The sequence below is a fragment of the Salmo salar genome, chromosome 18 (genome assembly GCF_965601325.2).
Source record: "Salmo salar chromosome 18, fSalSal1, whole genome shotgun sequence".
Taxonomy (NCBI): domain Eukaryota; kingdom Metazoa; phylum Chordata; class Actinopteri; order Salmoniformes; family Salmonidae; genus Salmo; species Salmo salar.
In genome coordinates this window covers 13,844,738-13,860,000 of record NC_138308.1, presented here as the reverse complement: position 1 = coordinate 13,860,000, position 15,263 = coordinate 13,844,738, and the positions used below count along the sequence as shown (strand labels likewise).

Below are 15,263 nucleotides of genomic sequence, written 5' to 3'. Positions count from 1 at the left end.
CGATTGTGCTTTTTTCGCGAATGCGCTTTTGTTAAATCCTCACCCGTTTGGCGAAGTTGAAGTAGGCTGTGATTTGATGATAAATTAAGACACCGAATTGATTATATGCGACGCAGGACAAGCTAGATAAACTAGTAATATCATCAACCATCTGTAGTTGACTGGTGATTATGTGAAGATTGATAGTGTTTTTATAAGATAAGTTTAATGCTAGCTAGCAACTTAGCTTGGCTCCTTGCTGTGCTCGTGTAACAGGTGGTCAGCCTGCCACACAGTCTCCTCGTGGATTGCAATGTAATCAGCCATAATCGGCGTCCAAAAATGCCGATTACCGATTGATATGAAAACTTGAAATCGGCCCGATTAATCGGTCGACCTCTATTGAACACTACTACTGAATTTATTTATTTGTGCGCACAGTAGTCTTTTATTCTCTGCTTTACTATGATCAAATGGTATCTGAAATATGACGTTAGCCTTACAAACCGCATATCATTACAGCAGTTACTTGTATGTACCAGTATGTTGGCTAACTAACGTTAGTTGGCTACTAATACATCGAACTTGCCAGTACATTAACTATCTAACGAACTACCCACGTTTATTGACTTGATTATTTACGTCATTCTTAGCTGTGGTATAGTCGTTGAGCGTTCGCAATGGACATTGTTAATGAAGTCGTAAGAAGTTTAGCTAGTAATTTGTTAGTTATGCTAACAAGCTAGCAAGATGTTGCATAGCAGCATCAACTTCTGGTAGATCGGTGAAGCGTTAGTAAGGGTACTGTTAGTTTACAGTATACTAAAATGAACATGTAGTATATACTCATTAAGTATGTAGTATACAGTATGTTACAATAGGTATTCGAACACAGCCATAAATTACAAAGTTATATATATATATTTCCTCAAATCTGCAAACCAAGTTTTGTTTGTTCACCTAGCAACTGTCACAAACCGCTAACTTAAGCATTTTCTAACCCCCCCCCCCCAGATTGTGTTGTTCAATGGCTTGGTTTGAAGTTATAAGAGAATTTGGACATGACATTTAAAACATGCTAATATTGGGTACATTGGCTCACAATAGTTTTTGGTTAGAAAATGCTAATGTTAGTGTTTGGTGTCAATGGCTAGGTAAACAAACTCAAATCGTATATTGCACTCTCTTTGTCCATAAACTGCTTACAAGGTAAGGAAACAAACATGTTTTTGTAATTTGGGTGGGCTGTTCCCTTGAAGTCAAATTTTGTGACACTTTGTTTACATTTCACTCTAATGACTTGAATATTTCTTTGGTCCTTCTGCCAGAAACGAATGTATGAGTATCCGCTCTACGAACAGAGAAGGAACCTGGATCGTCAGGCTGGACTCACGTTGGAAGTTAGTGACAAAAAGCACTCTGAGCTTAAACGTAAACACGAAGAGGAAGAGTCCAAAAAGAGCAAAGAGAAGGAGGAAGGGAAACCTAAACGCAGCAAAAAGGACAAGGAAAAGGAGGAGGAGAAGTCCAAACACAAAAGGGAAGATGAGGTGGAGAGGGTCAAGTACAGCAAAAATGAGGAAGAAGAGAGGTATTTGTACCGCAAGAGAGAGGAGGAGGAGCGGTACAAATATGGTAAGGAGGGAGGAGAGAGGCCCAAGTACAGTAAGAAGGAGGAGGACGAGAGATACAAGCATGGCAATGAGGAGGAGCGGTTCAACAATCGCAGGGAAGAGGAGGAGTGGTTCAAAAATCACAGGGAAGAGGAAGAGCGGCTCAAAAACCGTAGAGAGGATGAAGACAGGCCTAGGTTTAGCAGGGTAGAGGAGAGACCCAAGTTTAGTTGGAGGGATAATGAGCAGGAGGAAGAGGAAGACCGGTCCAGATATGGGAAGTGGAAAGAGCCCTATCCCAAATGTAGCAAGAAAGAGGAGGAGAGGTATAGATCAGAGAGGGAGGAAGGGAAACCTAAGAATGAAAAGGAGGAAAGACAATCAAGGAAAGAGAAGGGTGGGTGTCAAAGGGAGGAGAAGTCAGGATCTAGAAAGCAGTCTGAGCCTGAGAAACCCAGTGACCCTCCCAAAGTGTTCTGTGGTCCTAATCCAGCATTGAGAGCAAAGCTGCGCAAGAAAAGTGAAGAAACTGCCAAAGTGGAGCCAAAGACTCCATCTGCCTTCGGTAAGTTCAGCTGGAAAAAAAATCTAGAAAATGAGCTTGCAAAGGAGGCTGAGAGAGTGGCTGTTGAGTTCCTGAAGGAAGATGAGGAGGAGGTTGAAGAGGATGACGACCCAGATGCATTTTCAAAGTCTTTGGCCGCAGCCAAGAGCATTGCTATCAAACTGTCAGGGAAGACGGTCATCTCCCCAACTAGCGCATGGGTACCCTTCAACTCTGGGAAAATACGCCCAAACCTCCCTGCTCCTTCCACGGTCCTGAGAAAGCCCTCTGGACTTGGGCCCTGGGTATATGCTAAACCGGCCCCTCTCAACACCTTCCTCTCTATCAGACCACCCGGTGACAGTGGAGTGACCCCTCTGCCTGTCATACAGAACCAGCCTAAAAATGACCCAGTACTGGCAGCAGACATAATTTCCAAGGCTTTCTGTGGTGAGGAAGTGGATTTGAAAAAGTCAGCAGATGGTACTGGGAAGCCAGGTCCCACTTCTACACCAGACGAAAAGAAAGCTTCCACAGCAGAGTCTTTTAGTCAAGCCTCCACATCCACTCCTTCAGCAGTGATGCCCGAGTTCAAGACTCCCCTGCCTCCCCTGACCATGATGACCATGAAGTCTGATGTATCTGCACCAGGAGTCCCTGAGAGTGAGCAGAATGTCCCTGTGATGGTCACACCCCCTCCTTTCATGCAGAGACCTCCAAGTGAGGTGATGAACAAATCAGAAAAACCAAAGTCTAATCTAGCTGCCGCAAAAGCCCAAGATTTATTTGACATATTCTATAGCAGCATTACCACAGCCAGTACCACATCCATCACCAGCACAGCCACTAAAGCAGTCGTAGAGTCCAAAGGTGAAACAAATGACTCAAAGAACAGCGAAGCCTTGGCAACTACGGCCTCACAAATGGAGCAAACCCAACCCAAGCTCCCAGCTCTTGACAACAGTAACACCATTGAAACTCAGGAGTCAGAGACTGAAAGTGAGTTTGACCCGCAGGCCACTAAAGCAGTCGTAGAGTCCAAAGCTGCACCGAATTACTCAAAGAACAGCGAAGCCTTGGAGGCTACGGCCCCAAAAACAGAGCAAACCAAACCGGAATTCCCAGCTCTTGACAACAGTAACACAGTTGAAACCGACACTCAGGAATCAATAAAGATGGAGAGTGGGTTTGACCCGCAGGCCACTAAAGCAGTGGTAGAGTCCAAAGCTGCACCGAATGACTCAAATGACAGCGAAGCCTTGGAGGCTACAGCCCCACAAACAGAGCAAACCCAACCCGAGCACCCAGCTCTTGACAACCGTAACGCCGTTGAAACCGACACTCGGGAGTCAATGGAGACTGAGAGTGGGTTTGACCCACAGGCCACTAAGGCTGTCGTAGAGGCCAAAGCTGCCCTGAATGACTCAAATAACAGCGAAGCCTTGGAGGCTACGGCCCCACAAACAGAGCAAACCCAACCCGAGCTCCCAGCTCTTGACAACAGTAACACCATTGAAACCAACACTCCGGAGTCAATGGAGACTGAGAGTGGGTCTGACCCGCAGCCCAAGGAAGAGTCTCCTGAGGATGCCCCCGTACAACTGGATAACCCATCAGATTCTCTGGGTATCTCAACAGAGACCCTGGATCTCCCAACAGAAGTGCTGGGCTTAGACCTCTTTGATTTTAATCTTGAGTAACAGACTCCACTAGACAGCAGGCCGTTGGGAATTTGTGTTTTTAGGTAGTTGATGGGATTAGACAGGAACAAGTAGTAACCCACACAAATACTGCTGATTCGGAAACTAAGCCCTGTTAACTTGACGGCCCTAGCAGGCAGCTCGAATTTCAATGGAGTGAAACTTCCACTAAAAGACTTGACTTTCATATTAAGTGATGAATCTTCAGAACTTTAGAAGCTTATTCAAGCCTTTTGACTTGAGAATTTTACTTCTTCGTTCAGCAAAACCTTTCTTTACTTCTTAAAAGGTAATGTACTGTAACATGCATATTGATTACTATTGTTTTTGGTATATCCACCTTCAGACTCTTAAGAAATGTGTTCTTTTCTCTTTAAGTGATTGAAAGGTATTTTAATACAGGAACAAGAACTCACGTTTAAGAAGAAAACAGAATTTGGTAAGGTAGTGCAGCATGGACCAAAAGATATCTGAACATGGCTTTCTTTGACAATTACACCATGTAATATCTGTCACTCTTTACAGCACCCTCCAGAAAAGAAGATGTGGATATAGATACTTATGAACATAACCTTGGAATTGTTGCTTTTTTTTTTTACTTTTCATTTGTTCACTGACTTTACTATGCTCAATGTTATTCTGTGTTAGTTAGTGAAAATTAAAAAATAAAAATAAAAATGGTTGTCCTTTACCTGTTGTTGCTAAAGTAGAGTTCAAATAAATTTCAGTGACCACAACATTTTCTCTATTATTTCTCAGACCTTGTAATCAGACATTGGAAACATAAAACATCATTATGGTATGCCCAGGGTTGGGTAGGTTATTTTCTAAATGTAATCCGTTAGTTACTAGTTACCTGTCCCAAATCGTAATCAGTAATGTAATCTGATTACATTCGGTTACTTTTAGATTACTTTCCCCTTAAGCGGCATTAGAAGAAGACAATGTTTGTTACCAATTGAACAACATCTATTGAAGCATCAATCAATGTTAAAGTTTACATAGTTGGCCATATATGGATGTAACATTTTTCGTTATGGGTTGGTTATGTAGGCTTCTTCTAACCCATCGCCTTATACTACATATAATAATACAATTAAATTATATCTTCACATTAAAAGGCAAAATCTATCCGAATTCCAGTCAAGAATAGGACTTGGAAATAGGGAAGTATAGATTAGCCTAATTGTCTTACCTGAGGATAACCTCAAAACTAAGGACTTATTAGCCAGCCCTACTCTGTTTATGATTTTGTTGTCATGGAGGACTGATTGGGCTCATTGATTCGAGTTGAAAAATAAATGCTGCGCTCGTGGAATGGCATACTTTCAGCACTACTGAAAAGTGCTATTTACATTTGAAAAGTGAATGTCATATGCTACATTTGCTTAAGGCCTGTTTGCCTATTTGTTGGTGACACTTTAAACAGCTGCATATTATCACGATATCAAAGGGCAAATCAACAGATGAAACAATAACAAAACAGTTACCCTGCCTCTGGTAAAAAGCTGAAGGATGGGCCTGGAGAAATGTAACCACTCCGATAAATAGACAGCTATGGATGCAAGGACTGACCATCCTTGATATACATTTTTTAAACCATGTTATGAGGCTATACAGTGTTTGTTTACATTACAATATTTACACACATTGGAGTAAAACAAGCTTATATTTTGGGTTCTCATGGAGTGTGACAGTTGAACTAAGGTCATGAGGCATTTCTAAGTTATATTCTTCAAGAATCAATGTGTGTGTATATGTGCATGTATGTATATATTTGTGTGTGTGTGTGTATGTAGCAACTACAGAAAGACTTAAAGGGGCAATCAAAAGTGTGCAAATTTTAGCGTGTGTCGATTAGGCCTATGGATTTTTTATTTTTTTTCAGCATGCATTAGATTGGGCAATAAAAGCACCACTTTTATTCCATAGGCTGGGATCCACACTTCGGAGCTGTTTCAATAGCGTAATTTTCACTGGCTGTCTGCTGGTTTCAAAAACAATGATTGATAGGCAGCTTAAACATCTTGAATTCAACTATTGGTTTCAAATACACATTTAGATTTGTGAACAGCCATCCACAACAACCAAAATCCGCAAATAGCTAAATGAGAGAGCAGCAGTGTGATTCACATCAATGTGCTATGTAGATATCAATAATAACTGATATCCGTATCGCCGTAGACTACACCACTGCTGTTATCTTTAACTCCAAGCGTTTATTCAAGTTGGATCATCTTTGGATGCCGACAGCAGTCGCACCATTGGAAGACATAGCATGGACTGTAGCCTACAAAAGCCTTTTCCCGCGATCCATTAAACACATTTGGTTTGTCAACATAGATGGTCAGACTCGCTCAGGTGGAACAAATTTAAATGTGTGCCTTTTTTTTCAATGCTGATTTGAATGTCATTGAGAAAACAGAAGTGTCAAAGATTTTTTTTCGCAAACATCCTTTCTGAATTTTAAAGTAATCATCTAGTTTTTCAAAAGTATCTGTACTCCGATTACAATATTTTTTTGCTGGTAACGGATTACAGTTACCGTTTTTGTAATCCCTTACATGTAAGGGATTACAAAATGATGTGTAATCCGTTACTCCCCAACCCTGGTTATGCCCATTGCAGTCGAAAGGAATTCTGAAGGAAAAAGCTCAGTTACAGCAATTCTGAAAGGAATAGAACAATGTTATTATATGTATTTATGTATGTACATAGGTGTTCTTTCTAATTGTGTGGATGAACTAAATGTTTTTTGTCACTTACCTGTGTATGAGTAGTATGGCAAAGCTGAGGGCAGCATGAATAAGGCTTTTGGCTCATCGTTAAACAACATTACTTTAAGAATTAATTATAGAATTCTGAGCGCAAGTGATTGGACTTGAGATCAAAGGTATGGCGAAGACCATATCTGAAGTTTCTGCATAATGTTATGTTCAACAATGCCTGCTGGGAGATCAGACTTCTCTTCAGATAAAGGTAAGGCCACTCTAAACAATGAAGATATTATTTGCCTGTGAATGTTCAGTGAAATGTGGATGGAATAAGGCAACACAATCTATGCATCAGGGGAATTGATGTACTTGTTATGTATGTTAAACCAGGGGCAGTCTGTCATAGGATATTGCTGTTCTCTGTCTCATAACATTCATTACTCTGTCACTGAATAATTATTCAGCTGTACTGAAATGCTCATTTCTATTCATGTATTACACTGACTGTGGTTAATACGCTATCGCCACTGGTACCATATATATATATTGCTCACTGTAAGATCTTTGGAGCATGGCCTAAACTGTTTGGCTTATTTGCTATTGTATGTGTTTAAAACCTTCCTCAACCGATGTAATTTCATTTGCCAAATAAATTATTTTGAAGGGAAGCTCATTGTCCGTATTGATAATGTAATGTATGAAAAGAGTATGCAGATCATTGCCAATAACATGCTTACCAACGTGTGTTTTTACAAATGTGTTTTGGCATGCATGCACAGAGATGGGATTCCTCTTTAGCCCCTAAGGAAGTTATGGATCATGTCCAGCAGGTGGTGCTGGTAAAGTACATTGACAATACAATATGAGGCCACAGCCTTTTGCCAGTAGATGTTTTGTCAAGTAAAAGTGCATTGTAAGTGGTCATAAATTGTGGCTATAGTTTTGTAGGTTGTACAGTTCGCCAGATGTCTGAAACCTTGTTTTGGAGGCATATTTCCAGTGGTGTGCTGCACAAATTGCCCAAATTCATGTCAGACTTCTCACTTTACAGTATGGGGTTACTTTGGAAAACCCCAAATCTTCCTATAGACCAAATATTGTTTAGAATAAAGGTATTGGATAATCATATCTTTAATCTTCCATTTCAGAACACATTTTTTTTTAGATTCTGATCAAACTAGTATGGATCATTTTCTGTTACAGAGCTGCCTGTATATGTGACTGAAGCATTGCCATCAATGTGCTCAGCTGTAGCGTACATGCCAAAGGTTGAACCATTCATGACCACGGCAAAGGTGGCTCAATGTAAGGGCTGCATCTCCATTATACTGTAATTTACTGTTAACTATATAGCTAGTCATCCTATTGCTATATTTCTGAACAATGTTTTCAATTAATTCACAATTTCGCCCTAATTATGTTGATGTATGTTATAAGCCTAGGGAGGGATTCATTCATGAGTTGTTGCTAGGTAATAAGTACATTTCAGCAACTCCACCATACTGTATTGTTTTTACCTCCACCCTCGATGGGGTCGTCACTAGTTAGCACAACCACAGTCATAATTATGGCTACATCCCGCCCATTTCTAATCTTTCTCTTTTAAAAATTAGATTTGAACCTAACTTTAACCACAATGCTAACCTTATGCCTAACCCTAAACTTAAATGAAGACTAAAAATACCATTTTGACTTTGTGGCTGTAGAATCTGACTTTGTGGCTGTGCTATCTAGTATTCTAGTGGAAACCGCTAGACCGGGAGTGCGATACGCCCATCCTATAACCACCCAATGTAATAATTACAGTGGCCCGTCACTAGGCAGTATAACGTGTGACTGGCCAATGGTCTTTTTCTTGGCCTAGAAGGGCGCAGGGAGCTGAAGGTAACCGAGTGGCAGCGATCGAGTCCCGGCGAAGTCTGTCGCGGAGTCACCGTGAAAAACACCAACAGCCACAAAATGCCGAATAAAACTAAAAAGGAAAAGGTAACGTAATGATCGCAACATAATGGTAACAATCAAAATATTGTTGCCAAATGTTCAGAGGAAGCGGACCGTATCTCGTGATTGTATTCTAATTCGCCAACTAGATTTTGTATTATTATCGTAAGGCCTAGCAGAGCAGATAATTTTTCAGACCGTGCAAATACCATCAGCAGCCAACAACATATACAAATGTACTCTTATCAAATCGTTTACATTACCCTGAATATTACATTCTTAGAAAATTGACGTAATAGATGTGATACCGATACACTAGCCTAGGCCTACAGCAACAATACGTTTTAACTTTTAAATAATTCATATTCTCAAATCATTTTTTTTCTGTAATATAATGTTTAGTTTTAGTAATGGCATATTGTCGTATGTGTCTCCGAATGTGTTGTCAGAATATGACCTGCAAACATGCATTAGTGTGAGCCTAGGCTGATCTCTGATAGTAAGTTGACTGCTATTCTTGCATGCATTTCATTAGACTACATTCGTTACATAAACACAAGATTATCATCAAGTTGATAGCTACAAGTTCAATGTCTCGTTCTTCCTAAGTGAATGCACTCTTGTCTTGTTATAATTTGTCAGATCGCTTGCTACAATGTTTCAATATCGGCTTGTGCTTAGTAGTGTCTGAGCGGACAGTAATTGCCGTTTTTTTCCCACTTAAGGGGTATTTCAAGTCTAGTTCCATACAGTCTGTCTTACAAATGCAGCAGTCTTGGCCACAAGAATGCATTCTTAATGTTTTTGAAGGTAAAGCAATTAAGGCCATTGTAGCTACCCAGGGTGGAACTACCGCATTTGAGTCCTCAGGTCACCTACCCCGGTACCTACCTCCCCTATTTGACACATTTTGTCATGAAGCTGAGAGATCATTTTGCAGTTTTAAAGCAAATTTCCTTCAATTCAAAACATTTTGCGAATACTTATGACGTGTGCATATGCTATCTGTGGGTCCCCAACCTCCAGAAGGGCCTCCGACTTCCTTTTGGTTGGGGGCATATGCCCTGCGTGCCCATTCTTCAATACCACAGCAATTAAATCCCGGTGCAGTGTGCACTCCAAAGATCAGAGGATGTGAGTTGTGTATGGTCCCATATCAATTGTGTTCTTCTTTATGAATACAGTAAGCTAACTATTGTTGTCATTCACAGGAGCCAACCAAATCTGCCAAAAGTAGCACTAAAAACAGTAACGCCACTAGTGGGAAAGACACAGGAACTGAAAATGCAGATGAGGTAAGATATTATTTGATTAACATGACAGTTCCAAATGGTTATTCGACAGTATTTATTTGTTCATTTTTAGCCTGCAGTTTATTTCTGAAGATGAATTGATCACAGATTTGTGTATGTCTGTTAATCTATAATTTGAGTTTAATTTGAGGTTTATTTTGACTAAAATATTATAATAAATGGTCTATTGCGTCAGGGGCCTATGTATGCCCCCATGTAATTCTATTTGACACGGTATTTCCTGTTTCTTAATCTTGTTCTGTAGCTCGTTTTCAATGTTACATAGATAGTAATGCATTAGTGTCAATACTTGTTCCTCGCCCTGCTTAGGCCAACATTACAGAGAGAAGCTAAACATAATGTCAGGCCTTTGTATAATGACACATATGGCTTATGTCTGTTCAGCCACATATGCCTGCTGGTTGAGTTCACAGCAGCTCCTTGGGAACATTGTTATGGGGGTCATTAGGATGCTCGAGATAGATCCAGACTCCAGCTGTTTTATCAGGAAGGGAGCGGCTGTCCTCTGTGTACAGACCTCTCTGTATGCAGCTGAGCTCTCTGCATAGACCACCATAGAGGCAGTACATTCTCCATAGTTTACTGCCCAGTAAAGGGTCGTCCTGTCAAAGTAGAAGTTAGACCTGCCTATTTTACATTTTGGTTTTTGACAAATCTAAATAAACATTCTGGAATCAGAACTCTAATTTTGTTTTAGTTAGCCAACAAGCTCTCTGAGATGGAAAAACAGTGTGGAAAATGTCAAGCGGGTTCAGGTAGCTCAGAATATGATTGATCTGGCTGTTTATGTCTGATTTGGTATGGCTAGATAAATGCGATCATGAATCTTTGTAGATGACAAACACTGACCTGTTTTCCTCTAAGAGTTTCAAATGGCCTTCCACTCAGTATGCAACAGATCATTGTTGTGACGGCTAGGCAGGTTTCTAGGATATAGTGCCCACAGATTACTCCAAGATAGCAATGTAGGCACATGCTTTATGGCTTACCTGGATCCTCACAGAAACAAATGTAGCTCTTCTTACAGCTTTAAATAGATATATTACTTTGATCTTGCAGTGTTTTTTTTTTAATCATTATTTTTCAGTGGAGCACTAACACACCTCATTTAACTAATCAACTACCTGATTTAACTAATCCGGGGCTTAGTGATCAGATGATACGTTGAATCGTGTGTGTTAGTCCTCGGTCAGAAGATAAATGTGTGCACAAGTGGGTCCCCAGGCACAGGGTTGAAAAACACTGATGTACATTAAAAGCCAATACTGTATGTGTTGCGTCATCATGTCCAGCAACTGTACACCTCATTAACATTGGTTAGACACTGGATACCCTCCATTAGTTGCTGAGTGTGGCTTGTTAACCTCTCGCGTTAAGTATTAGCGTGCGTACCTTAACAAACGATAGTGTTTGCGCTCTCAAAACATCCCACAGTCCGGAGAGCGGTATTGATGACAGGAAACGCAGGGCGCTTAGGGTTTGACGTTGCGTAGGGTGAAAGGCTATTGATTGGGTCTATTTTGAGACCAGCTCAGTCATGCAAACCGGCCATCTCTGCCATGCCTTGGGCAAGCCCCGACATGTGTCTGATGGGAATGGTCCATAACATACACCATCACCACCCAGGTTTTCAAAAACATGCCCAGATGTGTCAATGCACTGCATGCAGACTATGCACTGTCAAACATACATGAAATCATAAAGGTTGGGACAACAGTTTAGAAAACAACCTTTCTTCATCTCTTTTTCTTCTGGATCACCGATTGTGATAGGTGAAAGCCGTAGTAAAAACATATCCGGTCACTCCACCTATCAAAAGGTCATACCGGAAAGGAGACCTAATTGCTGCACTTAATCTTTGCAGGCCAATATATAACATGTATTGCTCAGTTTGATGGGTATTTTACACTATCTGAGGATGAGCATTAAGGACTCCCCTTTGATGGTCGTGTTGTTGTTCACTTTTGGATTGATCCGTTCCCGTGGCCTCGTAAGAAAGGGGAAGCCGTTTCAGCAGCTAATCAATCCTACAGATCCTCTTACTGTACTTCAATGAGAGTGCTGCAGTTACTCAACCTGCAACTTTTTACAGTACTTCTTTCCCTTTTAGCCAGATATTTTAGCCAGACCTTTTAGCCAGACCTTTTGAATAGAGTATCATTTGACACTGCTATTGAGACATGAGACCATGGGACCATGCGTTTTTTTTATTCAACTTCATTTCAACAGTATACTTCAGTGATTTCATTGAATGAAATACATTTTTAACATAGAGCTAATTCCCTGAGGGAATCCCTCCTGTACTCAACTACACTGGAAATACCCCTGTAAGCATATCTGCCTGTAGGGTAGAGAGGGGTTCGTGCCCAAAACAAGATGGAGAACGGACGTTTAGGGGACAGCGGCCTGACAAGTGATTTGTAAAGCCAACAGGGGTGTGTATTCATGGATGCCAAGAAGAAAAAAACAACATAAAATAATACATTTTGTCTCTGTTTCTCAACATTTTCTTTAAATTCTGAAGAGGCTGAATTTGGCCTGGTTCGATTCCAGGCTGTATCACAACCGGGCGTGATTTGGAGTCCCATAGGGCGGCGCACAATTGGCCCAGCGTCGTCCGGGTTAGGATTTGGCCGGGGTTGGCCGTCATTGTAAATAAGAATTTGTTCTTAACTGACTTTCCAAGTTAAATAAAGGTTACGTTTATTTCACCGGAGAACGCATCTGAGCGAGCGAAACAGCCCCCCTCTGTCTCTGTAGGCCATCTATCTGATGCAAACTGGTCATAAAGAGTATGCCATTGTTGCAGCCTATAGCATTGATTGCAAGGGAAGTAAGCGAGCATTTAGCCTCCCTTGATAAATAAAAAGTGTCAAATACTAACCAATCAGCGTTGAGCTAAACTGAGTGAGCTCAACTGTGAATTGTCCTAGCGCACCAAAAAATAAGTATCAAGGGAAGCCAGTTTGACGTCACTCCTATCAAATTGCATTAAGAGCGTACAGTTGAAGTCGGGAGTTTACATACACTTAGGTTGGAGTCATTTAAACTAGTTTTTCAACACTCCACAAATTTCTTGTTAACAAACTGTAGTTTTTGGCAAGTCGGTTAGGACATCTACTTTGTGCATGACACAAGTAATGTTTCCAACAATTGTTTACAGACAGATTATTTCACTGTATCACAATTCCAGTGGGTCAGAAGTTTACATACACTAGGTTGACTGTGCCTTTAAACAGCTTGGAAAATTCCAGAAAATTATGTCATGGCTTTAGAAGCTTCTGATAGGCAAATTGACATCATTTGAGTCAATTGGAGGTGTACCTGTGGATGTATTTCAAGGCCTACCTTCAAACTCAGTGCCTCTTTGCTTGCCAAAAATCAAAAGAAATCAGCCAAGACCTCAGAAAATGTCCAAATGCCTGAAGGTACCACGTTCATCTGTACAAACAATAGTACGCAAGTATAAACACCATGGGACCACGCTGTCGTCATACCGCTCAGTAAGGAGACGCATCCCAGAACAACAGCAAAGGCCCAGATGCTGGAGGAAACGGGTACAAAAGTATCTATATCCACAGTAAAACGAGTCCTATATCGACATAACCTGAAAGGCCGCTCAGCAAGGAAGAAGCCACGGCTCCAAAACTGCCATCAAAAAGCTAGACTACGGTTTGCAACTGCACATGGGGACAAAGATTGTACTTTTTGGAGAAATGTCCTCTGGTCTGATGAAACAAAAATAGAACTATTTGGCCATAATGACCATCGTTATGTTTGGAGGAAAAGGGGGAGGCTTGCAAGCCAAAGAACAGCATCCCAACCGTGAAGCACGGGATTGGCAGCATCATGTTGTGGGGGTGCTTTGCTGTAGGAGGGACTGGTGCACTTCACAAAATAGATGGCATAATGAGGAAGGAAATGTGGATATATTGAAGCAACATCTCAAGACATCAGTCAGGAAGTTAAAGCTTGGTCGCAAATGGGTCTTGCAAATGGACAATGACCCCAAGCATACTTCCAAAGTTGTGGCAAAATGTCTTAAGGACAACAAAGTCAAGGTATTGGAGTGGCCATCACAAAGCCCTGACCTCAATCATATAGAAAATGTGTGGGCAGAACTGAAAAAGCGTGTGCGAGCAAGGAGGCCTACAAACCTGACTCAGTTACACCAGCTCTGTCAGGAGGAATGGGCCAAAATTCACCCAACTTATTGTGGGAAGATTGTGGAAGGCTACCTGAAATATTTGACCCAAGTTAAACAATTTAAAGGCAATGCTACCAAATACTAATTGAATGTATGTAAACTTCTGACCCACTGGGAATGTGATGAAAGAAATAAAAGCTGAAATAAATCATTCTCTCTACTATTATTCTGAAATTTCACAATCTTAAAATAAAGTGGTGATCCTAACTGACCTCAGACAGGGAATTCCTACTTGGATTAAATGTCAGTAATTGTGAAAACTGAGTTTAAATGTATTTGTCTAAGGTGTATGTAAACTTCCGACTTGAACTGTACGTCATTGACAGAAACAACTTGAATTGTTGCATCTTGTTGTGGTGTTGTCCTCCAGTGGCTAGCTATCTGAAATTGTCCCTTTCCTAAATTAGCCATGGATGGAGATAGGGATTTGGACTGGTTTTACTTAACACTCCAATGATTATTACAGAGATTCTGATCCAACCATTAATTCATACATTGTGCCCCTGGCTTGTGTGGATGGAAGTTCAATATGTAGCTAGATGTAGAAGGCTGATGTTAACTAGCTAACGCTGCCCACTAAAGGAAGTTAGGCTAGCAAGCAAGCTTTTAGCCAGGTAGCCTAGGACAACAAAAAATTAAAGTGTGTACTGTATGACAGAGTGATAGACCGTTTCATCAACATGAAAGAGAGGAGAATGGCATTGGCGTTTGTCTACAAGTAGGGTGAGTCAACATGTTTTTTTGACTTGAGCAAACAAACAAGCAAACACACACACACAGAAATCAGAACCGTAGACAGCCACATGATATTTAGCTTCCGTTGATTGAACTAAATCGTTTTTGGTATCTTTTAGTTGTCACTGTGTTAGACTAAGCAGAGGTGATTAGATGATGTTGAAATGGTGCTGGAATAGTGGAGGCAGCTCCTGTTTTCTTTGCGACTTGTGGTAACTCTCTGTGGTTCTAAATCAATAGTTGTTTAGTGGTCCGAAAATGTTGGAAACATTAACTTGCTTGACCGTGCTGTAGGTCATGTCACTGTTTGTTACATACAATATGTTTTGTGGACTTCACTGGGCAGATGTTGCTTTCCGGTTTTGTAATGAAACAAATGTGTGGTTGAATTTACTCTGCCACTGTGCCTTCTTATTGTCTCGGCCTTCAGGCCTATACACAGTGCCTTCGGAAAGTATTCAGACCTTGACTTTTTCCACATTTTGTTACGTTACAGCCTTATTCTAAATGGATAAAA

The 15,263-nt window shown here is 40.9% G+C and overlaps 2 protein-coding genes across 7 annotated transcripts in view; both read left to right on the top strand.

The window, feature by feature from the left end:
- LOC106576727 (uncharacterized) overlaps window positions 1-4,573 on the top strand; it is a 26,877-nt gene extending 22,304 nt beyond the window's left edge. The window contains exons 10-12 of one of the 6 annotated variants that reach the window (XR_001321990.3): window positions 1,308-4,125; window positions 4,239-4,275; window positions 4,362-4,573. Coding sequence is in view for 1 of the 6 variants with exons in the window: in XM_014154076.3 (XP_014009551.3) it covers window positions 1,308-3,836 (2,529 nt within the window). In the remaining 5 variants the exon portion in view is untranslated. Of the gene's footprint in view, window positions 1-1,307 lie in introns of all 6 variants that reach the window. The other 5 variants (XR_014381358.1, XR_001321989.3, XR_014381357.1 and 2 more) reach the window with 5 other exon arrangements.
- Window positions 4,574-8,402: 3,829 nt separating this feature from the next.
- LOC106576729 (serine/threonine-protein phosphatase 2A 56 kDa regulatory subunit delta isoform) overlaps window positions 8,403-15,263 on the top strand; it is a 50,418-nt gene continuing 43,557 nt past the window's right edge. Inside the window, exons 1-2 of the mRNA XM_014154079.3 lie at window positions 8,403-8,536; window positions 9,703-9,786. Of these exons, the coding sequence (XP_014009554.1) occupies window positions 8,510-8,536; window positions 9,703-9,786 (111 nt within the window). The 5' untranslated portion in view covers window positions 8,403-8,509. The remainder of the gene's footprint in view (window positions 8,537-9,702; window positions 9,787-15,263) is intronic.